Source organism: Nicotiana sylvestris, chromosome 12 (genome assembly GCF_000393655.2).
Source record: "Nicotiana sylvestris chromosome 12, ASM39365v2, whole genome shotgun sequence".
Taxonomy (NCBI): domain Eukaryota; kingdom Viridiplantae; phylum Streptophyta; class Magnoliopsida; order Solanales; family Solanaceae; genus Nicotiana; species Nicotiana sylvestris.
Window position 1 is genome coordinate 150,448,496 of NC_091068.1, and position 26,480 is coordinate 150,474,975.

At 43.1% G+C, this 26,480-nt stretch overlaps 2 protein-coding genes and 1 long non-coding RNA gene across 6 annotated transcripts in view; 2 read left to right on the forward strand and 1 right to left on the reverse strand.

Annotated features, from left to right (window-relative positions):
* Positions 1-2,005: 2,005 nt before the first annotated feature.
* On the forward strand, positions 2,006-2,713 carry LOC138883935 (secreted RxLR effector protein 161-like). The gene has a single exon (XM_070164658.1). The coding sequence runs from the start codon at positions 2,006-2,008 to the stop codon at positions 2,711-2,713; it is 708 nt and encodes a 235-aa protein (XP_070020759.1).
* Positions 2,714-3,208: 495 nt separating this feature from the next.
* On the forward strand, positions 3,209-5,597 carry LOC104220244 (uncharacterized). The gene is made up of 3 exons (XR_709456.2): positions 3,209-3,497; positions 4,513-5,095; positions 5,176-5,597. It is a non-coding gene; the product is annotated as an uncharacterized lncRNA (long non-coding RNA).
* LOC104246306 (regulatory-associated protein of TOR 1) overlaps positions 4,457-26,480 on the reverse strand; it is a 46,071-nt gene continuing 24,047 nt past the window's right edge. For 2 of the 4 annotated variants that reach the window (XM_070164954.1, XM_070164955.1), the window contains 6 exons: positions 26,223-26,347; positions 25,969-26,114; positions 24,465-24,566; positions 6,030-6,115; positions 5,566-5,647; positions 4,457-5,346 (listed from right to left, as the gene is read on the reverse strand). In XM_070164954.1, the coding sequence (XP_070021055.1) occupies positions 5,011-5,346; positions 5,566-5,647; positions 6,030-6,115; positions 24,465-24,566; positions 25,969-26,114; positions 26,223-26,347 (877 nt within the window). In that variant the 3' untranslated portion in view covers positions 4,457-5,010. Of the gene's footprint in view, positions 5,347-5,565; positions 5,648-6,029; positions 6,116-24,464; positions 25,392-25,968; positions 26,115-26,222; positions 26,348-26,480 lie in introns of those variants that run through there. The other 2 variants (XM_009802102.2, XM_009802105.2) reach the window with 2 other exon arrangements.

Genomic DNA, 26,480 nt, shown 5'->3' on the forward strand with positions numbered 1-26,480 from the left:
AGCTGATGGGGTAGTTTGGTAAATTGCAGTACGTTCAGGGGTAAAATGGTAATTGCAATAAGGTCGGAGGGGTAGTTTGGTAATTGAACATTTTGAATAATTTTTTATGTTAAGCATGGGGGACAAAATGTAATGGGGTGGGGCTTGATATAATTATTTAATATAATGGGGGACAAGACATAATGTAGTGGAGGGGAATATTGTAATTGTTTATGTTAGGCATGGGGGACAAAATGTAATGGGGTTGGGATTGATATAATTGTTTAATATAATGGGGGACAAGACACAAAATAGTGGGGAATAATTCATTTGTTTAAGAAAGTGGGAAACAAAGCATGTTTTGAGGGGAATATTTCGGGTTGGGGATTCAAGACAAGAGTCTTGTTATATATAGGGTCATTTGACACATTATTGAGGGAGAAGATTATTATTTAGAGAGACTTTTACACTTGATAGCTGAGGGGACTGAAAAAAACGGGCAGTTTAAAAAAGAAAGAGAGTTTTAGACTAAAACTTGGGACGAAAAAAAAGGGAAATACTTGAGAGCTTTTAGTTTGAGGAGAGTTTTTTTAGAAGAGGACTTTGGCACTTGAAACATTTTGAGAGTAAAAGAGAAAGGCAATTTGAACTTTCAGTTGAATAATTTCCGTTTGCCTTTCCTCGAGTGTGATTCAAAATCAGTAAACTACTGCATCTTGTATCCGTCTCTCTTCTGCTTTGACTGTGATTGCACTTTGGTATTGCTGATTTTTCAATCTGTTGCTGGGTTATTCTATTGGTTGTTACTGGTTTGGTGGTGTTGCTGAACCTGTTGTTGCTGTGTTATTACTGTTGCTGACTCCTACTTCTTTTCTTCTTGTACTGCCATTTCCAGGTACACATTTGTACACTCTCGGCTTGAAGCGAAATGAAATATTAATCAGGCTTTGTTCCTGTTGAATTCCTCCTGTTTAGATTTGTGTTTGAATATAATTTTCCTTTCTTTGTATAAAAATGTAGTTGACTGATTAATGAGTAACGAGGTTGCATAACTTCTTCATCTAATAATGTTAGTTTAAATTAATCAAAGAACAAGTAATCTGTTTTGATATTATTGTGCGTCAATCTCATGTTCCGGTGTTATTAAATAATAGAATATAGAACGGAAGCAATCTCTCTTTGTACAAACTCGATTGCTATTTTCCATTTGCATTAGCCGTAAACTAATAACTAATAAGTTCGACTTTTTCAGCATGTAATTAATTGAGGGATTTTCTTTTATTTTAGAGACAAACTTATAGAAAATGTAGTCACTGTAGGTTTGTTCTTTTAAATAAAAATGAGACGAGACTCGCCAAATAAATCACACATCGCTGGGGCCCTCAATAAATGTACATTTAATCACTTAGACTTCGGGAGGAGCTGTTTAGTGAATTTCACTGCCTTCCCCAAAGACAATAACGCGTTAGACTCTTTAGGCGCGATTTAATTAATCTTACCTTCTTAAACTCGGGTGCGCATTTCATGCGACCCAAATCCAAATCCCAAAACATTGAATAAAACTGTGTTCCGGATTGCGGGTGCATTTCATGTGACGCAATCCAAAGACATGTTTTTAAACGATGTTCACATTCTTTTAAAAATATAATAATAAAAGCGGTAAAGAGTTAAAACTTGCACATAAGTTCATAATTGTATAAAATCAGATAAACAAGCCGAATATGACAGTTGAGCGACCGTGCTAGAACCACGGAACTCGGGAATGCCTAACACCTTCTCCCGGGTTAACAGAATTCCTTATCCGGATTTCTGGTTCGCGGACTGTAATACAGAGTCATTCTTTTCCTCGATTCGGGATTAAAATTGGTGACTTGGGACACCCTAAATCTCCCAAGTGGCGACTCTGAAATAAATAAACAAATTCCGTTTCGATTGTCCTTTAATTGGAAAAAACTCCTGTACCCTCGCGGGGGCGGAAAAAGGAGGTGTGACAACATACACTGAAAAGGTTTTAAAGCGATTTTACATGGATAATGCACATCTATTGAGTACTGCAATGGTTGTAAGATCGCTTGACATAAATAAAGATCCATTTCGGCCTCAAGAAAATGATGAAGAGCTCGTTGGTGATGAAACCCCATATCTTAGTGCTATTGGGGCCCTGATGTATCTTGCCAACAATACTCGACCAGATATTGCTTTTGCAGTAAGCTTATTAGCAAGATTCAGCTCCTCTCCAACAAGAAGACATTGGAATGGTGTTAAGCATATATTTAGATATCTACGGGGAACCATAGATATGAGATTGTTTTATTCTAATGAATTCAAGTTAGAAATGATTGGTTATGCCGATGCAGGTTATTTGTCTGATCCACATAAAGCACGATCTCAAACAGGCTATTTATTTACATATGGAGGTACTGCTATATCATGGCGTTCAATGAAACAAACAATAGTTGCCACATCTTCAAATCATGCTGAGATAATAGCCATTCATGAGGCTAGTCGGGAATGTGTTTGGTTGAGATCAATGACTCAGCATATTCAGGAAATGTGTGATTTTCTTATGAAAACAGATAATCCAACTACACTATATGAAGACAATGATGCATGCATTGCTCAACTGAAAGGAGGATACATCAAAGGAGACAGAACAAAGCACATTTCACCAAAGTTCTTTTTTATGCATGATCTTCAACAAAATGGTGAAATTAATGTTCAACAGATTCGTTAATGTGAAAATTTGGCTGATCTGTTCACTAAGGCATTACCAACCTCAACATTTGAGAAGTTGAGACAGAAGATTGGAATGCGCCGTCTTTGGGAAATAAAGTGATGTTTTCATGAGGGGGAGTAAGATATGCGCTGTACTCTTTTTCCCTTAGCCTAAGTTTTGTCCCACTGGGTTTTACTGGTAAGGTTTTTAACGAGGCAGCAAATAAAGCGTATTACAGATATGTGTACTCTTTTTCCTTCACTAAGATTTTTTCCCTACAGGGTTTTTTCTTAGTAAGGTTTTAACGAGGCACATTATCTATGGACATCCAAGGGGGAGTGTTATGATAAATATCACATTATGGTGGATGTCTACTCTTCTTCCATGATTTTCATCTCAAATGCTTAATGACATATTCAATGACATATTTTGTATGTTCAATGACATATTCCATGACATATTTTCTTCACTTTTTATGCCTATATAAAGGCCTTGTAATAGATAGGAAAATACACACAATAGAAGAAGAGAATCTCTTCCTTTTCTCTATCTTTATTTTTGTTCATGTTTTACTAAATTACTTTTATTTCTTGTTCATGTTTTACTAAATTGCTTTTATTTTATAACAGCACGAAGTTATTTATCTAATGATAATTTTCATATCAGGGCACTGAAACCAGCTGACCAGTGGGAACGCAAGAAGGCAATAGACTACGTACTTATGCAAGAAAATAGCTCAGTTAAAAGCTTTCCTGCATGTTCTTAAAAGCTTTCCTGCATGTTCTTAAATCCTGTGGCAAAGGTATACACCATATTTATTATAAACCAAAATTATTTTAAGATATTATTTTCCATAGCTCATTTTATATTTTATAGCAAAATAAGTATTTATGATATATACTATCATTGAGGAATGAAATATGCTATTTATGTTACTGTATTCGTGAATACATGGCGCGAATACATATGAATATATGCACTTACAGCTAGACTGTTGTATTCATGAATACTTGGCGCGGATGCATGTGAATACATGCACGTACAGTTGAACTACCTTAATTTTTAGGCGCTTTTTATTACTGTATTCATAAATACAGCAGCGCGAATACAACGCATACACTGCCGTAACAACTGAATAGTAGCTATATAAAGTTAATAGCCACTAAACAATAGTGATTTCTAAAAATTCACTCTCAGAGAATTACAGGTAGAAGTTACATTTAGTTTTTTCTTTTTTTGAAGTTACATTTAGTTTGCGACATATCTTCACATATAATACTATTCCTTTAGTCCATCCAATTCGTAACTTAAAAGATAGAGTCACTTATTTGATTAAAGAGAGGAAAATATTTCGTAAAATGGTAAATTGTAATAACCCGAAGTCGTTGGAAAAAAAAAAGCAATAACAATTTTCTTCTTTTTTTGAAAATTAAGAAGAATGAACCAAATACAAATATAGAGAAAAAGCATTTCTGATTTATCATTAGTTTCTGCCCCCCCCCCCCCCCCCACCACAAATAAATCTGAACCTTTGATATTTAAATGTAGCGTCAAAAAAAAAAACCCAACTTTGGAAATGGAGAGAACAAAAAATGGACTAGCCTGATCCAATATCGGACATCAGTCGTTAAAAAGCTGTGCTTTATTGACGTAGTCAATGAATAGCTAAACCTATTCAAACTCATTATTGAAGTCGATTGCAGTCGTTAAACTGCTGTTTATATGAAAGTGAGCAAAAATAGGTGATCCAAAAGTAAAAGATTGTCCAACTATCATCCCTTTTGAGGACTGTTTTTAACATTAAAATTATTATTCAGGTGAAGGCATTACAAATGGAGGTTAGTTGATAAGTACAAATTGACTTAAATGGGTGAGAATGGAGAAAAGAAGGTAAGCTAAGCAGAGAGAAGATTGAACTAAAGCAGGAAACTAGAGAAAATGGAATTTACAAACTAGAACAACAAAGAATGAAGATATCTACATCTTTTTACCTCTGTATCAAATTATTCTCCAACGCTTCCCTCCAGTATGTTGATTCTTCTCAACTTTCCACCACTCTGAAGCTGACTCTCAAATTCTCAATAAATAAGTAGCATGCAACCTCAGTGAGCCAATCCGTATTTGAGAGAGGTTGACAGCAACTGACCAGAAGATAACTGCAATCTCAGTGAGTCAATCAGTATTTCAGAGAGGTCGAGAAGGGACCAGAAGATGTCAACAATGCATCCACCACTGACCACCTTAAAGGAATACCATAAGTCTGAAAATCTTGTCTCTCAATCTGAAGGTTTGTAGACGAAGCTATGAAGTTGTTATCATGGTGGCGGGACCTCATCAGCATAGATAGAAACACAGGCATCAGCTGCACCAGCAGCAAGCAGCATTTGATAGGGGTGGAAGGTAAGACATCTTACAGATCCTATCTTCTGAGCCATAAAGGTGGACAAATACCTAATGGTGCCTAACTGCTCACCCTCCAGGTTGAACACTTTGATAAGTTGCTTAGATGAACCGCTCGCTACAAGGGGTGCATGACGATGGACCGCCAGAGATGTAAGTGATCCCCTGTGAGCATAAATGGTCAAGTATGCCTCCTTGAGATTTCTCATATCAAGGAACTGAATATCACCAGCCTGAGATGCACTGACAACCTGAGAAGAAACAAGAGAAAGTTCATGACTTCTCATTTGCTTTGATAATATAGAACTTTTGTGTGAAAAAAACTTGTCACAAGAAGTAATTGTTGTAACAAGTGATATTAAACACAGAGAGTGTGTATGTGTGTGTACATTTTTTTCAAAGATGGTCTACTGACAAATCAGTAGCAGACAAGTTGACAGGCCAGATATGAAGAGGTTAATGATAATCACCTTCGCTGGTTGAAGTCCAGGTTGAAAGCCAACCCCAACAACTCTTTCCACTTCGGGGTGAGGTCGTGTTGCACAAACAAGCCTAAACAAACACAAATTAAACAGTCAAAAACCACTGAATATTGATGTATTTTATGCATCAAAAAATTACATGCATGTGTGGATAGTGCCTAATGTATGCATTCTGAGAGAAACCATGCAGAGCGGATACCCATCTTTGAGGTCCGAATTTGTCCTCACCTCATAATGCCAAAGACAACATTATTATCCTGATATCTATAAATCACGAACTCCAGGAGACGTAATTCCTACACCCTAACCCCACTCGAAAAACAGAAGACTTGTGGTCTAAGTTAATGCAAGTCCACACTACCAATTCGACTAATGTACTTGAGTTCCATATACAAGAAAAAGTGTGCGTTCGGACATATATATGCTCATGAATTACTAGTACTACATCTTACATTTCTGGCATCCGAATATCGAATAGTTTGACAGATCCATCCACGAAGCCAGTAACAAATTGACCCGCATGAACTTGAGAAGCAGACTGCACAAGGCATGAAAAAGAATATGTCATCACAAAAGTAAGTGGCATGGTTAGAGCATCCGGCAAAAACATGTAACATATAGACGTGGTAAAGTTGTTTAAAATGCCAATAAAACACTACATGTTTTAGCACAGAACCTGAGGATAGCGGAAAAAGGGGATAAAGCAAAGACGAACAAGAGATCCAAGAATTAGTACTACCAAAAGAGACAGGCCAGCCTATTTAATTGAAAACAAATATATATGTTACCTCCTCCTCCACCCAATGCAAGCCTTACAGATATATCATGACAATGTAAGCAGGTGTGGAAAATAGGTTCAGGTAGGTGAATGTACACTCCGTAGATGAGTGGTTTATACCACCTTCAATAATTGATTTATTCTTCATTGATTCTATATGAACACAGAGCATGACATTATTTGTTTTGAATTTAAATACACACAAGAGCTTATGATGGGTTCCAAGGAGTACATGATCATATATACTGTTACGCGGCGCCTTCCTGAGATTCCTTGGAAGGGCGACGTAAGGCTAAGCAACTGATGTCAGTGCAGTTACTGTCCGCCAACTGAGGTCCCCTCCGTACGCTAGACTAGATTGTCAGTGCCGTACGGGAAAACCAATGTCAAGAGAAATTGAGAGAACAGGAATGAGAATTGAGAATGAAAGAAAGCTTGATTGCATTAATGAAAGCTATTACAGAAAGGAAATGCGGTGTCGAGGGGGAGAGACACCAGTACAGAGAATTGTTTGCTTGCTAGAAAGTTTTGATTGTTTGGTCCCCCTTAATAATGCTTAAAAAAAATAATCCAAAGCTACAAGACTAGACTTGATTAAGCTAGAGAAACATAATGAAATTACATGGAATAAAACTACTCTATATTTACAATGAAAAAGACTTAGTTTGCTATAAGGCAGAAAACATGGCCGTTGTCGGCAGCATAGTCTTTGGCATCAGGATCTGCGCGCGCGGCATTGTCTGCGCGCGCGGCGCTGTTGGCATCTGCCTGCGGTTGGGCGCTGGCGAGGGATATCGGTGGGGCGACAGAGGCACATGCGCGCTTGTCACTTGGCGCGACCAAGACCACGGGGCCGTCCGTGGCGCTAGGCATTGGAAGGCTTGCTAGGACGCCACGGGGCGCGCCCAAGGGGTCATGGGGCACGGCTGGAAAGCCGCCCATGACATTCTCCCCCACCTGAGTTGGCGACGTCCTCGGCGCCTTACTTGCAAGATAATCTTCAATTAGGCTCTTGTAGGCTTTGAGGTTTGTTCCCCTCTCCCAAGTGTTCTCCTCTGTATCACAGCCCTGCCATTTCACCAAGAACTCCTGGTGATCTTTCCTTGAGGCATGAATCACTCTATCATCAAGGATAGCTTCAACACGCCTCTTCCCGGTTGAATTGGGCCCTCGAATACTGGGTATTGTGAGCTGGCTCCTTGAAGGATCCTCTGTATCTTCCCGAAAAGGTTTCAGGAGGCTGACATGAAAAACAGGATGAATTTTCCACCAAGCTGGGGTATCCACCCGGTATGCAACTTTCCCAATACGCCTTTCAATGGACAAGGGTCCAATATATTTTTGCAATAAGCGAGGGTCATGGACCCCTGCAAATAAGTAACGTTTTGGAATTTTGACCATCACTTTGTCTCCTACTTGGTATTCAACAAAGCGACGATTCTGATCAGCATGCCTCTTCATCCGCTTTTGAGCCTTGACAAGATAGCTCCGCACTATCTCCAAATTTTGCTTCCACTCTTTAGAGAAGCTAGCAGCTCGAGGAGATTTAGACATATTTGGTGCATTGACGGTGTGTGGGAGTAGCGGTTGCTGTCCGGTAACAATTTCAAAAGCGCTTTTGTTTGTACTAGAGCTCTTTTGTGAATTGAAACACAGTTGAGCAGCATCCAGAAGCTTCACCCAATTCTTCTGCGATCCGGTTACAAAATGACGCAAATATTCCTCCAACATACCATTGAACCGCTCCGTCTGGCCATCAGATTGCGGATGAAAACTTGAGCTGTGATTCAGCTTCGACCCAAGACACTTAAAGAGTTGGGTCCAAAAGTTGCTAGTGAAGCGTGAGTCACGATCACTAACAATATCTTTGGGTAGGCCCCAATATTTGACGACATGAGAGAAGAAGAGTCGAGCTGTATCTTCTGCTGATATATATTGTGGGGCAGCAATAAAGGTAGCATATTTGGAAAACCGATCTACCACAACCAAGATAGTTGTTAGATCTCCGACCTTGGGCAATCCGGTGATGAAATCCAGGGAAACACTTTCCCAAGGTCTCTTTGGGACAGCTAGTGGTTCCAAAAGTCCCGCCTGTGTTAAGCGGTCTGACTTGTCCTTCTGGCATACTAGACAAGTCTTCACATACTGAGCAACGTCATCGGCCATTTGAGGCCAATAATATGCACGGCGAAGTAACGCCATGGTGCGTTCTTCACCGGGATGGCCGGCCCACAGAGTATCATGACATTCCGCTAGAAGAGTCCTTCGTAGATCTCCTCCTTTAGGAACATAAAGTCGGTTCCCTTTCACTTTCAGAAAACCATCTTCCATGTAGAACTGGCGAGTCTTGCCTTGTCCTACCAAATCAACCAAATACTGTGAAGCAGGATCTCTGATGAGTAGATCTTGTATCTGGTCCTTGATGGAGGTGGCTACCTCGCTCCCCCTTAGGGTGGCGAGTAAGCACACTGATGCTAGATCAGCTCTCCGACTGAGCGCATCAGCAACATGATTGGTCTTCCCACTTCGGTATTCCAGGTTGAAGTGGAATTCAGCTAGGAGTTCCTGCCACCTGGCCTGTCGACCATTCAACTTCGGCTGGGTCATGAAATGGCTAACAGCTGTGTTGTCTGTCTTGACCACGAACGGGGTTCCCAGCAGATAGTGCCTCCAGAGGCGCAAGCAGTGGACGACAGCCAATAATTCTTTCTCATGGGCGGCATAGCGCCGCTCTGCATCTTTTAGCTTCCGGCTCTCGTACGCCACAGGATGCCCTTCTTGTAGCAAGACGCCACCGAGGGCATAGTCAGATGCATCTGTTTGTACTTCGAATGGCTTGGCCAGATCAGGAAGGGCCAAGACGGGGCTACTAGACATAGCCGCTTTCAATGCGTTAAAGGCCTCCGCTCGCTTGGGTCCCCATTCCCAAGGCGTGATCTTCTTGAGGAGTTCTGTCAATGGTACTGCAATGAGGGAGTAGTTTTTCACGAATCGCCGATAGAAATTGCATAGACCAAGGAACGCCCTCAAGGCATGGATATCCTTAGGTGGCGGCCAATCTGTGATTGCCTGAATCTTCTGCTGGTCCATCTTGATTCGCCCTTCCCCAATGACATGTCCGAGGAAGTCAATTTGCTTTTGAGCAAAGGAGCACTTAGATAGCTTCGCATATAGTTCATGCTCCCGCAATCGAGCTAGGACCTTCCGCAAGTGCATCAGGTGTTCCTCCAATGTTTTGCTATATACCACAATGTCATCCAAGTAGACCACCACGAATTCATCAATGTACTCCCGGAAGACTTGGTTCATCAAAGTGCAAAATGTAGCTGGGGCGTTAGTCAAGCCGAATGGCATAACTAGGAAATCGTACGAGCCATATCTTGTCACACAGGTCGTCTTGTGCTCATCACCCTCTGCAATCCGAACTTGCCAATAACCTGTCTTCAGATCTATTTTGGTGAACACTGTCGCGCCACCCAGTCTATCGAACAAGTCTGCCATTAACGGAATAGGGTACTTGTTCTTCACAGTAATTTTGTTTAGAGCCCGATAGTCCACACAGAGTCGTAGACTACCATCATGTTTCTTTTGGAATAGCACAGGGGACCCGTATGGGGATTTGGAGGGCACGATAATCCCTGTGTCTAGCATTTCCGTCAATTGTCTCCGAAGTTCGGTGAGTTCGGGTTGTGACATTCTGTAAGGCGCCCGGGCAGGTGGCTTCGCGCCCGGCACCAGCTCAATTTCATGATCCACAGTGCGCCTAGGCGGTAGTCGCTTTGGCATGTCTTGTGGCATGACATCTTCAAACTCTAGTAGTAGCTCCTTCACGGGTTCAGGAATGGGACCCGAGGAGCATTCTACATCTTCGATGCAGAGGGTTGCCAGGAACGTAGGTTCGTTTCTTTTGACCCCCTTCTTCAACTGCAAGGCCGAGATGTTTTCAACGGCCATCTTCATGGGCATGCACGGGATAACGCAGGGCTTGGCCCCGTTTGCTCCCATCATCAGTAACATGTCAGCATACGGTACAGGCATGGTGTTGGTTTGCCTCAGGAATTCCAATCCAACTATCAACTCGAAGTCATCTATGATCACCACACGCAAGTTGAATTTTCCTTCGTAAGGGCCAAGCTTCATCGGTACTTCTTTGGCTATTCCACCCACTGGCTGGGGAGGTGAGTTGATAGCCTTGACACGGCCTCTACCTTTCCCTACGACTAGACCAAGGCGCTCCACCTGAGTCGAGGCTAAGTAGTTGTGGGTAGCACCCGTGTCTACCATGGCCCGAATGGGCTTGCCATTCACCTTCATCTCAACGAACATTAAGGTCCTCTCGTGCTTAAGAGGAGTCTCATCATCCGCCTTCTTTTTCCCTTTCTTGGTGACGGGACATGGGTCCTTCTTCTTACGGATACCAGCACTAGTCTCTGCTAATGCCTCAGAAATGGAGCCAACAATTGCATTGAAGGCACCTACGGGTTCAGTCTGATCCGCATCGTCTGAATCGTCATCTGTCCCATCATCAAAAGTCTGATGGGCATTCATCTGTGCATGTGGGCACTCATTGTTCCAATGTGGTCCGCCACAATGACGGCACCCTGAAGGAGGCTTCCTCCCCCGATCATTGTTGTTAGATGCAGCACTGTTGCTGCCTGTGGAGGGAGCCTTAGGTTTGGTTGAGCTCCGATCTCCCCCACTTCTGCTAGGGCCACCATTGCTAGACTGGCCCCCTTTGAATCCCGCTCGGGTAGGCGGTTGAGGCCTATCCTTCCGGGCTTCCATTTGATAGTCCCCAAGGCATTCAGCTGCTTGGATCGCCTTGGGCAGGGTATCTACCCGTTGCCTTTGTAGCTCCATACGGGCATAAGGTTTCAGCCCTTCTAGGAAAGTAAAGAGCTTGTCTTTGTCCCCCATGTCGCGTATGCTTAGCATGAGCGCGGAGAATTCCCGCACGTAGTCCCGCACAGATTTGGTCTGACGGAGCTCCCGTAGCTTTCTCCTTGAATTGTATTCAACATTCTCGGGGAAGAATTGTAGGCGGATGGCTGCCTTCAGTTCTGCCCATGTTTCGAGAGCATCTTCACCGGCCTTGATAGCTTCGTATTTCACCCGCCACCAGAGTTTAGCATCACCCTGAAGATACATGGCAGCAGTTGCTACCTTCTTGGCTTCTTCTAGGCCCCCAACAGCATCAAAATATTGTTCGACATCAAAAATGAAGTTCTCCACTTCCTTGGCATTCCTAGCTCCACTGTATGGCTTTGGCTCAGGAATTTTCAATTTTTGTGTCGCGGAGGTGGGGTTTGCAGCGCCCCCGACCTGGTTTCCACCGCCTCGCAGTAGGCCCTGTAAGGCAGCATTGACAACATTGAGCTTGTCTGTCAAGTCGTCAATAGTTTGTTGCATGGCAGTCACCCTATCTGCCTCTTGTGCCCTGTAAGCTAAATCCTCGGCACGCTCCTGTTGGAGTCCCTCGAATTTGCCAAAAATTTCGGCTGCCTCTGTGGCTGCTGTTTGTCGATCTCCCTCGGAGTCACGACTGATGTTTTCTATGTCAACTTCGGCCTGGAGCACCCTGCGGTCCAGGTCATCCAACCTTTGCCCTAGGCTGGTTCTTAGTTCAGGCATCGTATCCATGATGGGCAGTAATCCGTCAACCGTCTGTTCAAGGGCCGCAATGCGGTCCCCATGATTCACCATGGTCAGAAATGGTGATAATGGCAATGCGTTCCCTCGTCCGATGTCGAGCCTAGGCTCTGATACCAACTGTTACGCGGCGCCTTCCTGAGATTCCTTGGAAGGGCGACGTAAGGCTAAGCAACTGATGTCAGTGCAGTTACTGTCCGCCAACTGAGGTCCCCTCCGTACGCTAGACTAGATTGTCAGTGCCGTACGGGAAAACCAATGTCAAGAGAAATTGAGAGAACAGGAATGAGAATTGAGAATGAAAGAAAGCTTGATTGCATTAATGAAAGCTATTACAGAAAGGAAATGCGGTGTCGAGGGGGAGAGACACCAGTACAGAGAATTGTTTGCTTGCTAGAAAGTTTTGATTGTTTGGTCCCCCTTAATAATGCTTAAAAAAAATAATCCAAAGCTACAAGACTAGACTTGATTAAGCTAGAGAAACATAATGAAATTACATGGAATAAAACTACTCTATATTTACAATGAAAAAGACTTAGTTTGCTATAAGGCAGAAAACATGGCCGTTGTCGGCAGCATAGTCTTTGGCATCAGGATCTGCGCGCGCGGCATTGTCTGCGCGCGCGGCGCTGTTGGCATCTGCCTGCGGTTGGGCGCTGGCGAGGGATATCGGTGGGGCGACAGAGGCACATGCGCGCTTGTCACTTGGCGCGACCAAGACCACGGGGCCGTCCGTGGCGCTAGGCATTGGAAGGCTTGCTAGGACGCCACGGGGCGCGCCCAAGGGGTCATGGGGCACGGCTGGAAAGCCGCCCATGACATTCTCCCCCACCTGAGTTGGCGACGTCCTCGGCGCCTTACTTGCAAGATAATCTTCAATTAGGCTCTTGTAGGCTTTGAGGTTTGTTCCCCTCTCCCAAGTGTTCTCCTCTGTATCACAGCCCTGCCATTTCACCAAGAACTCCTGGTGATCTTTCCTTGAGGCATGAATCACTCTATCATCAAGGATAGCTTCAACACGCCTCTTCCCGGTTGAATTGGGCCCTCGAATACTGGGTATTGTGAGCTGGCTCCTTGAAGGATCCTCTGTATCTTCCCGAAAAGGTTTCAGGAGGCTGACATGAAAAACAGGATGAATTTTCCACCAAGCTGGGGTATCCACCCGGTATGCAACTTTCCCAATACGCCTTTCAATGGACAAGGGTCCAATATATTTTTGCAATAAGCGAGGGTCATGGACCCCTGCAAATAAGTAACGTTTTGGAATTTTGACCATCACTTTGTCTCCTACTTGGTATTCAACAAAGCGACGATTCTGATCAGCATGCCTCTTCATCCGCTTTTGAGCCTTGACAAGATAGCTCCGCACTATCTCCAAATTTTGCTTCCACTCTTTAGAGAAGCTAGCAGCTCGAGGAGATTTAGACATATTTGGTGCATTGACGGTGTGTGGGAGTAGCGGTTGCTGTCCGGTAACAATTTCAAAAGCGCTTTTGTTTGTACTAGAGCTCTTTTGTGAATTGAAACACAGTTGAGCAGCATCCAGAAGCTTCACCCAATTCTTCTGCGATCCGGTTACAAAATGACGCAAATATTCCTCCAACATACCATTGAACCGCTCCGTCTGGCCATCAGATTGCGGATGAAAACTTGAGCTGTGATTCAGCTTCGACCCAAGACACTTAAAGAGTTGGGTCCAAAAGTTGCTAGTGAAGCGTGAGTCACGATCACTAACAATATCTTTGGGTAGGCCCCAATATTTGACGACATGAGAGAAGAAGAGTCGAGCTGTATCTTCTGCTGATATATATTGTGGGGCAGCAATAAAGGTAGCATATTTGGAAAACCGATCTACCACAACCAAGATAGTTGTTAGATCTCCGACCTTGGGCAATCCGGTGATGAAATCCAGGGAAACACTTTCCCAAGGTCTCTTTGGGACAGCTAGTGGTTCCAAAAGTCCCGCCTGTGTTAAGCGGTCTGACTTGTCCTTCTGGCATACTAGACAAGTCTTCACATACTGAGCAACGTCATCGGCCATTTGAGGCCAATAATATGCACGGCGAAGTAACGCCATGGTGCGTTCTTCACCGGGATGGCCGGCCCACAGAGTATCATGACATTCCGCTAGAAGAGTCCTTCGTAGATCTCCTCCTTTAGGAACATAAAGTCGGTTCCCTTTCACTTTCAGAAAACCATCTTCCATGTAGAACTGGCGAGTCTTGCCTTGTCCTACCAAATCAACCAAATACTGTGAAGCAGGATCTCTGATGAGTAGATCTTGTATCTGGTCCTTGATGGAGGTGGCTACCTCGCTCCCCCTTAGGGTGGCGAGTAAGCACACTGATGCTAGATCAGCTCTCCGACTGAGCGCATCAGCAACATGATTGGTCTTCCCACTTCGGTATTCCAGGTTGAAGTGGAATTCAGCTAGGAGTTCCTGCCACCTGGCCTGTCGACCATTCAACTTCGGCTGGGTCATGAAATGGCTAACAGCTGTGTTGTCTGTCTTGACCACGAACGGGGTTCCCAGCAGATAGTGCCTCCAGAGGCGCAAGCAGTGGACGACAGCCAATAATTCTTTCTCATGGGCGGCATAGCGCCGCTCTGCATCTTTTAGCTTCCGGCTCTCGTACGCCACAGGATGCCCTTCTTGTAGCAAGACGCCACCGAGGGCATAGTCAGATGCATCTGTTTGTACTTCGAATGGCTTGGCCAGATCAGGAAGGGCCAAGACGGGGCTACTAGACATAGCCGCTTTCAATGCGTTAAAGGCCTCCGCTCGCTTGGGTCCCCATTCCCAAGGCGTGATCTTCTTGAGGAGTTCTGTCAATGGTACTGCAATGAGGGAGTAGTTTTTCACGAATCGCCGATAGAAATTGCATAGACCAAGGAACGCCCTCAAGGCATGGATATCCTTAGGTGGCGGCCAATCTGTGATTGCCTGAATCTTCTGCTGGTCCATCTTGATTCGCCCTTCCCCAATGACATGTCCGAGGAAGTCAATTTGCTTTTGAGCAAAGGAGCACTTAGATAGCTTCGCATATAGTTCATGCTCCCGCAATCGAGCTAGGACCTTCCGCAAGTGCATCAGGTGTTCCTCCAATGTTTTGCTATATACCACAATGTCATCCAAGTAGACCACCACGAATTCATCAATGTACTCCCGGAAGACTTGGTTCATCAAAGTGCAAAATGTAGCTGGGGCGTTAGTCAAGCCGAATGGCATAACTAGGAAATCGTACGAGCCATATCTTGTCACACAGGTCGTCTTGTGCTCATCACCCTCTGCAATCCGAACTTGCCAATAACCTGTCTTCAGATCTATTTTGGTGAACACTGTCGCGCCACCCAGTCTATCGAACAAGTCTGCCATTAACGGAATAGGGTACTTGTTCTTCACAGTAATTTTGTTTAGAGCCCGATAGTCCACACAGAGTCGTAGACTACCATCATGTTTCTTTTGGAATAGCACAGGGGACCCGTATGGGGATTTGGAGGGCACGATAATCCCTGTGTCTAGCATTTCCGTCAATTGTCTCCGAAGTTCGGTGAGTTCGGGTTGTGACATTCTGTAAGGCGCCCGGGCAGGTGGCTTCGCGCCCGGCACCAGCTCAATTTCATGACCAGCTCAATTTCATGATCCACAGTGCGCCTAGGCGGTAGTCGCTTTGGCATGTCTTGTGGCATGACATCTTCAAACTCTAGTAGTAGCTCCTTCACGGGTTCAGGAATGGGACCCGAGGAGCATTCTACATCTTCGATGCAGAGGGTTGCCAGGAACGTAGGTTCGTTTCTTTTGACCCCCTTCTTCAACTGCAAGGCCGAGATGTTTTCAACGGCCATCTTCATGGGCATGCACGGGATAACGCAGGGCTTGGCCCCGTTTGCTCCCATCATCAGTAACATGTCAGCATACGGTACAGGCATGGTGTTGGTTTGCCTCAGGAATTCCAATCCAACTATCAACTCGAAGTCATCTATGATCACCACACGCAAGTTGAATTTTCCTTCGTAAGGGCCAAGCTTCATCGGTACTTCTTTGGCTATTCCACCCACTGGCTGGGGAGGTGAGTTGATAGCCTTGACACGGCCTCTACCTTTCCCTACGACTAGACCAAGGCGCTCCACCTGAGTCGAGGCTAAGTAGTTGTGGGTAGCACCCGTGTCTACCATGGCCCGAATGGGCTTGCCATTCACCTTCATCTCAACGAACATTAAGGTCCTCTCGTGCTTAAGAGGAGTCTCATCATCCGCCTTCTTTTTCCCTTTCTTGGTGACGGGACATGGGTCCTTCTTCTTACGGATACCAGCACTAGTCTCTGCTAATGCCTCAGAAATGGAGCCAACAATTGCATTGAAGGCACCTACGGGTTCAGTCTGATCCGCATCGTCTGAATCGTCATCTGTCCCATCATCAAAAGTCTGATGGGCATTCATCTGTGCATGTGGGCACTCATTGTTCCAATGTGGTCCGCCACAATGACGGCACCCTGAAGGAGGCTTCCTCCCCCGATCATTGTTGTTAGATGCAGCACTGTTGCTGCCTGTGGAGGGAGCCTTAGGTTTGGTTGAGCTCCGATCTCCCCCACTTCTGCTAGGGCCACCATTGCTAGACTGGCCCCCTTTGAATCCCGCTCGGGTAGGCGGTTGAGGCCTATCCTTCCGGGCTTCCATTTGATAGTCCCCAAGGCATTCAGCTGCTTGGATCGCCTTGGGCAGGGTATCTACCCGTTGCCTTTGTAGCTCCATACGGGCATAAGGTTTCAGCCCTTCTAGGAAAGTAAAGAGCTTGTCTTTGTCCCCCATGTCGCGTATGCTTAGCATGAGCGCGGAGAATTCCCGCACGTAGTCCCGCACAGATTTGGTCTGACGGAGCTCCCGTAGCTTTCTCCTTGAATTGTATTCAACATTCTCGGGGAAGAATTGTAGGCGGATGGCTGCCTTCAGTTCTGCCCATGTTTCGAGAGCATCTTCACCGGCCTTGATAGCTTCGTATTTCACCCGCCACCAGAGTTTAGCATCACCCTGAAGATACATGGCAGCAGTTGCTACCTTCTTGGCTTCTTCTAGGCCCCCAACAGCATCAAAATATTGTTCGACATCAAAAATGAAGTTCTCCACTTCCTTGGCATTCCTAGCTCCACTGTATGGCTTTGGCTCAGGAATTTTCAATTTTTGTGTCGCGGAGGTGGGGTTTGCAGCGCCCCCGACCTGGTTTCCACCGCCTCGCAGTAGGCCCTGTAAGGCAGCATTGACAACATTGAGCTTGTCTGTCAAGTCGTCAATAGTTTGTTGCATGGCAGTCACCCTATCTGCCTCTTGTGCCCTGTAAGCTAAATCCTCGGCACGCTCCTGTTGGAGTCCCTCGAATTTGCCAAAAATTTCGGCTGCCTCTGTGGCTGCTGTTTGTCGATCTCCCTCGGAGTCACGACTGATGTTTTCTATGTCAACTTCGGCCTGGAGCACCCTGCGGTCCAGGTCATCCAACCTTTGCCCTAGGCTGGTTCTTAGTTCAGGCATCGTATCCATGATGGGCAGTAATCCGTCAACCGTCTGTTCAAGGGCCGCAATGCGGTCCCCATGATTCACCATGGTCAGAAATGGTGATAATGGCAATGCGTTCCCTCGTCCGATGTCGAGCCTAGGCTCTGATACCAACTGTTACGCGGCGCCTTCCTGAGATTCCTTGGAAGGGCGACGTAAGGCTAAGCAACTGATGTCAGTGCAGTTACTGTCCGCCAACTGAGGTCCCCTCCGTACGCTAGACTAGATTGTCAGTGCCGTACGGGAAAACCAATGTCAAGAGAAATTGAGAGAACAGGAATGAGAATTGAGAATGAAAGAAAGCTTGATTGCATTAATGAAAGCTATTACAGAAAGGAAATGCGGTGTCGAGGGGGAGAGACACCAGTACAGAGAATTGTTTGCTTGCTAGAAAGTTTTGATTGTTTGGTCCCCCTTAATAATGCTTAAAAAAAATAATCCAAAGCTACAAGACTAGACTTGATTAAGCTAGAGAAACATAATGAAATTACATGGAATAAAACTACTCTATATTTACAATGAAAAAGACTTAGTTTGCTATAAGGCAGAAAACATGGCCGTTGTCGGCAGCATAGTCTTTGGCATCAGGATCTGCGCGCGCGGCATTGTCTGCGCGCGCGGCGCTGTTGGCATCTGCCTGCGGTTGGGCGCTGGCGAGGGATATCGGTGGGGCGACAGAGGCACATGCGCGCTTGTCACTTGGCGCGACCAAGACCACGGGGCCGTCCGTGGCGCTAGGCATTGGAAGGCTTGCTAGGACGCCACGGGGCGCGCCCAAGGGGTCATGGGGCACGGCTGGAAAGCCGCCCATGACAATACATATGTACATGCCTTAAAAGAAAAAAAATACATATGTAGATGTTTACGCGCGCGCGTGTATATGTGTTGAGGAATGAGGGGTGTTTTTTTTTTTTTTAAATGATAACATTTGAATATATTATAAAATCAGTACATAGGTTGTACTGGAAACCATATTTACAGGTAAATGCTAACTAGATTTGCTAGTGTGCAATCCTAGCAAGATCCTTATATGTCTATGATTAACAATGTATCTTCTGTGTAAATATGTTTACACCAAAAACAAAAAAGAAGAATACAATTGAGTTTGATCTTCTGTATTGAGTTACTTGTGTCTTCAAAACATCTAGCAGTCCTTTCCTTCCAAACTGTCCACCAGATGCATGCTGGGACAGTCCTCCATCTATCTCTGTTGGTTGCTTCAGCTCCAGCTTCTTCCCAACTAAAAAGAACTTCATTGATCCTATGGGGCATTGTCCATGAAATACCCCTAAGATTAATAAAAATTTTCCATAGTTGGTCTGTTATCTTGCAGTGTAGAAATAGATGGCTAACTGTCTCAACACTTTCCCCACATAGAAGACATCTTGAGCAAAAAGAGATTCCTCTCTTTATGAGATTATCCTGAGTTAATATAGCCTCCTTTGCTAGTAGCCAAGTGAAACAAGCTACCTTATAGGGAATCTTAGTTTTTCCATATATGCTTCCATGGCCAATCTCTTATCTGTGGGTTATTTTGGTTCAAAATCTTATATGCTGCCTTCACCTGATAGACCCCTCTGTCATGCCTCTGCCACCAAAATGAGTCCACCCCTTCCTGTATTCCTTTAAATGTCTCCAGCTTGTTATAAAGGTCAGTTAATCTTACTATCTCCCAGTCATTCAACTGCCTTCTAAGAATTAGTTCCCATCCTTGAGAACTCCACGTCTCAGCTACTGTCTTCTGTTGGTCTTGTGCCAAACCAAACATATCAGGGTAGAGTTCCTTTAGGCATCCATACCCCAACCAGTTATTATTCTAGAATGAACCTTTCCTTCCATTGTTCACTCTTATGAAAGTGTGGTTCTTCATTGTAGGCCCCAGTTCCCTGATGGATTTCCACACACTAACTCCATATGATGCACTAACTTCCTTTTGACACCCAGTTATTTTCCTCCCCATACTTTGCTTTGATCACTTTGCTCCATAAGGTTTGGAGTTCTTGAGAATACCTCCATAGCCATTTCATTTTGAGAGTCTTTCTTTGATTCTTCAAGTTTTTGATTCCCAGACCACCTTGCCTTTTCATCACTATGATGGATTTCCATTTGACCAAATGGAAGACCTTTTTCTCCTTATTCCCTTGCCAAAGGAAGGATCTTCTGAGTTTGTCCAATCTCTGTATAATTCCACCTGGAATTGGGAACAAGGACATCATGTAAGTGGGAATTGAATCTAAAACTGAGTTGATTAAGACTAGCCTTCCCCCCATTGATAAATATTGAGTTTTCCATCTTGACAACTTCTTCACACATTTTTCAATAACTGAATTCCAGATCTCTTTGGATTTTGATCTTGCACCCAGAGGCATCCCCAGATAGATGGAAGGTAGAGACCCTACTTCTCCTCCCACTACTAGTGACAGTTGCTCCATATTGTGGACTTCATCGATGGGGTAAATATGGCTCTTTCTCCGGTAGATGTGAAGTCCTGAAATTCCTTCAAACAATACTAAGATGATCCTCAAATATCTAAGCTGCTCCTCTTCAGCATCACAGAAGATTAGAGTATCATCAGCATATTGGAGATGTGTGATCTTTAGACTATCAGCACTATTCCTGTCAACCTCAAAGCCTTTGACCCATCTATTGACATTTGATGTCTTAACCATGTTGTTTCGACCTTCCATGGCTATGATGAATAGGAAGGGAGATAAGGGGTCACCTTGTCTTAGACCTCTATTGGCAGGGAAGAAACCTTAAGAAGATCCATTTATGAGGATGGAAAATCTGACAATAGAGATACAAAATTTCATCCAATTGATCCATTTCTGCCCAAAACCCATCTGTTCTAGCATTTTCAACAAAAAACTCCAATTGACATGATCATAGGCCTTTTCTATATCTAGTTTGCATAGATTTCCTGGTTTTTTCTTTTTGATTCTTGAGTCCACTGCTTCATTGGCTATCAACACTGCATCCATTATTTGTCTTCCTTTGATAAAAGCCATCTGTTGAGCATCTACTAGTTTGTCTACCACCCTCTTCAGTCTTTCAGTCAAAACTTTTGACAGCAGCTTGTAGAAACTCCCTATCAAGCTGATTGGCCTGAAATCTCTTAGTTCAAATTTGCTTTATAGAAATTCCTTCTCCAAATCTGAGATAGTGGGGTTGTCAAAATTGACTGCAGGTCTCCACTCTTCAGGTTCTGTGTATAACTTCTTATATAATTCAATGATCTCATTCTTTATTCTGCTTGGCTCCTCCACTGTTTCATCTTGGATCACCAGTTGATCAATATTATTGTACCTCTTGTGTGCATTAGCAGTGCGAAAAAAAAACTTTGTATTTCTATCCCCTTCTTTGAGCCACAGGGTCCTAGATTTCTGTCTCCATGTACTTTCTTCATTCTTGAGATGCTCCTCAAAATCCATGAGGGCAGCTGCCTTCCTCACTGACTCCTCCTCTGTCAAAGCTCTTGTTTGCTGTATTGTATCAAATTCTGCCAATTGGCTTATCAATTTAGATTTTTGCATTCCCAGATTTCCTTTACAGCTTCTGCTCCATTCTTTTAGCTTGCCTTTGAGGGCTTTTAGTTTGCAAGCTAAAATGTAGTCTGGTCTTCCTGAGAATTCAAAAGTTGTCCACCAGTTCCTGATTCTATCATCAAAACCTTCAGAATTCAACCACCAATTTTCAAACTTAAAGTATGATTTGGCTTGCTCCCAAACACCACAGCAGAGGGCCACCGGGGTATGATCAGAGATCAATCTTTGTTGGATAGTTTGCATGATGTTTTTGAAGCTATCATCCCATTCTTCTGAAATTAGAAACCTGTCAATTCTAGAAGCAGTTGTATGATTATCCCCTTTGAACCAAGTGTAGGAGCCTTCTTCAAGTTGAAGGTCTATCAACTCCATGTCTTCAATGCAATCCGGGAATTCCACCATCTCTTTTGACCTCCTAAGGCAATCCCTTTTTTCAAGGGGAAACCTTGTGACATTGAAGTCACCACAAACTGCCCAAGGGCCATTCAACAAACCCCTCACCGCACCAAGTTTCCTCAATACTGTTCTTCTTTCAATTCTGCAATTTGGAGCATATATTCCTGTTATATGACATTGAAAGTTCTGTAAGAGAGCCTCCAACTTACCAACTTACATGTCAGAGTGTACGCCCCAATCTGTAACACCTCCCCTTTCCATACTCTACAGTCCCATAGTAATAAAATTCCCTCTCTCGTGCCACTAGCTTCTAGACATGCATACCTCACCCATCTCCCCCCCACCCCCCAAACTTGACTGACAATTCCCTTGATATCCCCCTCCAGTTTTGTTTCCTCCATACAAATAATATCTGCCTTCCAGTTGCTTATTTGACTCTTTATGATCTCCCTTTTCTTCTTGTCATTTAATCCCCTAACATTCCATGATATTAGATTGATCTTCATATTGCAATAATTGATAGGTCTTTCCCCCTAGTTCTTTTCTTTTGACATCAAAGGAAGCTAGACCTTTTAATTCTAGTGAGCCTTTGAATCTTTGTTTCTTCACCTCCACCTCTGTCTCCACTCTTCCAACTTGTCTGCAACTGTCAATTTGCATCAGCAGCTCCAGTGCTTCTTCTTAGTGACCAAGAAAATCTATTCTGAACATTTTCCCCAATTTAATCATGTTCTGGTGAACTCATAGTGTTGTGTCCATCTCCTTATCCATTACTGAATTTTGGTGTTGAATTGAGAGAGGAGTAACCTCCTCCACCTCCTAGTTTTGTTCAGAATTGAGATGAATTAGTTGTTTTTGGACCGCCAGCCTGCTATCTGCTTGATCTTCCCCTAATTTCGTGTGAATAGTGAGCTCCCCTGCATTCTGTCCCAATTTTCCTGCCTCTTCATCACATACAGGCTGTTCGCATTCCCTTTCTGTTGTTGCATGTGCCATAATTTAGAGGGTTGCAGAGGAAATTGGATTCTCTGCGTTATTTTCTTGAATTTCGAACTAGAGACGCTACCAAGTTCCTCAAAATAAGGCGTCGCTCTTTTTTCTGCATTGGGCTCCCGTGAAATGTCATTAAAAATGACTTGGGCCGTTGGATCAGGCCCATTTAGTTTCAGACCAGTATTTGTGCTATTTAGGCCCAGATCTGCTGAAATAAAACTTGGATCTTGCATGTGCTGCACACGTGTCTCTCCTTTACTCTTCACATGCAGTGAAGTACACCCCACGTGCTTCCCCATCATATTTACAGCAGTTTGACTGCTTTTAACCGTTGGTTTCTCATAGGTCTCCTTTGTCCACTGGTCGCTTGTGAGATTTGTACTTTTCTCAGTTTCTTCTCCGGCACAGGCTAGGGTTTGCGATGGTTTTAGCTCGAATCTTGCTTGTTTTTCAGCCCAGATTGGGATGAAGAATCTGATCCCTTCTCTTTCAATCACCATTTCAGTGGGTATTTTCCTGCCATCACCAGCAACTTGGATTCTGACCCACTTGAGATGATTTTTGAGGTCGGTTTCTTCTTCAATAGCTATCCATGCCCATAGAGATCTCCTATTTCTTTGAAGATCTTTTGTGACCAAAGATTAAGGGGAATCCCCATGGCTCTAATCCAGCAGGTTTCCATTATTTGAGAATTTGATATGCAACCAGCAGTGTAGTTCCACCATTCCAGATGGAACTTGAACTTTTTCCATCTCCATTCCACCTTACAAAACCTGCTCAGCCATATATCTATTCGGAAATTCGAATAGAAACATGTTACCCGTCATCTCGTACATGTTGACCCCAAAAGCTTTGTTCCAAGAAGCAACAGCCCATCTCCTTATGTCTGTTAGTGTGGGTCGCTCAGTAATATCCTTTCCAAAGTACCCAATAATGTATCTTTTGAGCAGGCCAGTGTCCTCAATTCCGTGTGGTTCCATAATAGAAATGTCTCCTTTATTTGAACTGACTACTGCCTCTTTAAGGGTATTGGATTGCCATATACTCTCCTTAACTGCTTTGGCATAAGGGTAGTTGTCCACGGTGTATCTGGGAGGTATTTTTTCACTCAACTTGTGGCCATAATAAATGAATCTCTTTATCTTAAATGAAATGTCTTTCCAACCTGCATTCAAGGCCAGCTCTGGGATAATAATGATTGACCTTTCCTCTCCCTTTAATGACAAGATACTCATATACCTTCCGTAAGCATTGAATTTCCTAGTGCAGAAATATTCTGTCAGATGTTCCTTATTCTTCCATCTCCTCACTAGATTCCTCTGATCTTTCGAAGCTTCTTTAAGTATGAAGCACAACCATTTCATTGTCTTTTTGCCCATGGATGAGCGTCTCATCATATTGCGACTTCTCTTCAACCATTCAAACCATGTGTCTTTGTTGGAATTCCAGCTGGTGATGTCGAAAGATTTGAAGCCAGCATTGAAGTATATCCAGTTTCCTACCATATTAGATCTAAACAACTACTTATGTGAAAAGGAGAAGAAGGTTTGGCAGTAATCACAGTGGGTGATTACTGATTTAGAAGAAAGAAAGGTTTGGTAGTAATCACAGTGGGTGATTATTGATTTAGAAGAAAGAAGAGTTAGATTCCGGTGAAAGATTATGCCGAAAAAGGTATTCTGCAGTCCTAGGAAGTAGGAAAGAGAAGATTCTTGGGAAGAGTGCCTGGGAGCATTTTTGAAAGTAATGTTTTAGGAAACTAAATTTTGGAATGAGGGGTGTTCTTCGGAGGCCATTTCATTCATCAATACTTCATTGTTCTTTAGCAGTTTGCTCAAATTTTAAAATCGTCTTTATTCATTTCTCAAAATCCGAGCACAAGATAGAAAGCAAATACTTAAACAATGCTAAACGGTTTTTTAGTAAATGAACACATAAATTAATACTATAAACTCTCAGAGCAATGTGAAAAAACTAACCAATGCTGAGATGCTGTAATCCGAGGATGTTGGAGCAGTATTTACAAGCTGCTCTTTGTCAAGATCCCAAGCCATGATAGAAGAAATCTCACCAGATGCAAGCTGATGAGAAATTCAAATTGACATGTAAGCAAAATGTGTAAAACATCTACTTAAAGTTAACTTGTACGACGACATGTAATTAGGTGTGGGTGGTCGGTTCGGTGTATAGTTTGTTCGGTATGGGCTTGGTATGCTGGGCTATTTTCTGCTTCAAAAATAGGCTATACTTGGTTTGGGCCTTACGATCGGAAAGTAATTAACACAATAAATAAATTGAGTCAGAATTGATTCCAATACTTATGTATTGATTCAGATTCTCCACGAAATTGATCAAACAGTTTTTGATTACTGAAGTGTCAACATGTACCAATTTGCTGAAATTAAAGCTCAAGCATTAGCACAAGCTTTTTGTGCAAAAACACCATACAATCACGCTAAATATCCAACAGAAATACACCATGGCAGACTACTAAACCAAACAACATTAATAAAATGTAAATACCCAAACTTGATGATGAAAAATAAAGAGTCACAATTCACAACCAAAGCACATAAAATATAATAAGTCTAAAATCTATCACCGAATACTAAACAATAGCAGTCACAATCTAGGTCTAGAATTCACCAAATCCAAAATAACACTAATTGTCAACACATTAACTTAAACACAAAGTTGTCTTCCTAGATGCAGATGATGCTCAAGACATCTCTTAATATGCTTCATGCCTTCATCATAACCTTTTGTATCATTATATTTCTGACAACAATTAAACACGTCAATACACTGGTTTGCACTTTGTTTTGCGTCTTCATTGTCTTCAACCACCTCAAAATATTCTCAAACCGGTTAGCGAGCATTAGCAGCATGGCTGAACTTGAACCTAACTAACCATAAGATAAAATCATAAGATAGAATATATTTTTTATGCTTACCACTTATAACAAAATACATCAACAATGCAAGAATCTCTTCCATTATTTGCCATATTAAAGATAATTTAATCAAATGTTCATATTTAGAGATATTTATATATTTTATTTTTTTGAATTATTTTTAGCCTGCGTACATATTACCCAGACCTCTAGATCCGCTTGTGGGATTATACTGGGTCGTTGTTGTTGTTGAATTATTTTTAGCCGGATCCTTGCACCCATATTCATACTAGGATCCGCAACCCTAAATCTTAGAATTTACATCTCAAAGGATCCGACCTCTAGATCCGCACCCATGTCGGATATCCGCACCCCTGTGCGAGCAACTTAGCTCTCACACGTTGAAAATAGCTTTTGACACCAATTAGGTGGGATGTTAATGAAATGAAACTTGATTTATCAAAGAAAAAAAATGATCTTGTAGTGGATGCACTTAGGAAATAGGTAAGTAATAATAGAATAAATTAGAAATATCAGACAGCTTTGCATTCACTTACTAACTTCTTAGAATCAAATACGTTATACATACCAGGTATCCAGACTGCTGCTGCCAATCCACAACAGCATTCACACTGCGCGCAACAGGTCTGTCACCTTGAATTGCAGAGAATGCAGAAACTAGTTTCTGTTGACCTCTTTCAGTATAGTCTTTCCAAATCCGTATGTTGCCATCACCTTTTAAAGATAACTTTGTTAAAAATTAAGGCATCAACCATAAATCTTGATTAAATGTGTGCAACATCAAATACCAAAAGAAAAACATATGTCACAGCAGATGTTTACCTGAAGCAACAAGGAGCAAGCTCTCATCAAGCTCATTCACGAGGTAGAGCTTTGAAATTCCTTTATCAGGGTAACCATGGTTGTCGAAGCTGTTAAGAAGGGTAGCCTCCTTGTAATTCCACACCCTGTAATACACAAAGGCACAAGAACCATGATATTCCTGCAACTGCACAAAGAAATAAAACTAGTAGAATGTTGTCCAGTCATCTAACACGTACAAGAAGCTCAACATATCAAACCTAATCGCCAAAAACTTTA

Coding starts and splice junctions, on each gene's coding strand:
- LOC138883935 (XM_070164658.1), top strand. CDS start 2,006: ATGGATAATGCACATCTATTGAGTACTGCAATGGTTGTAAGATCGCTT.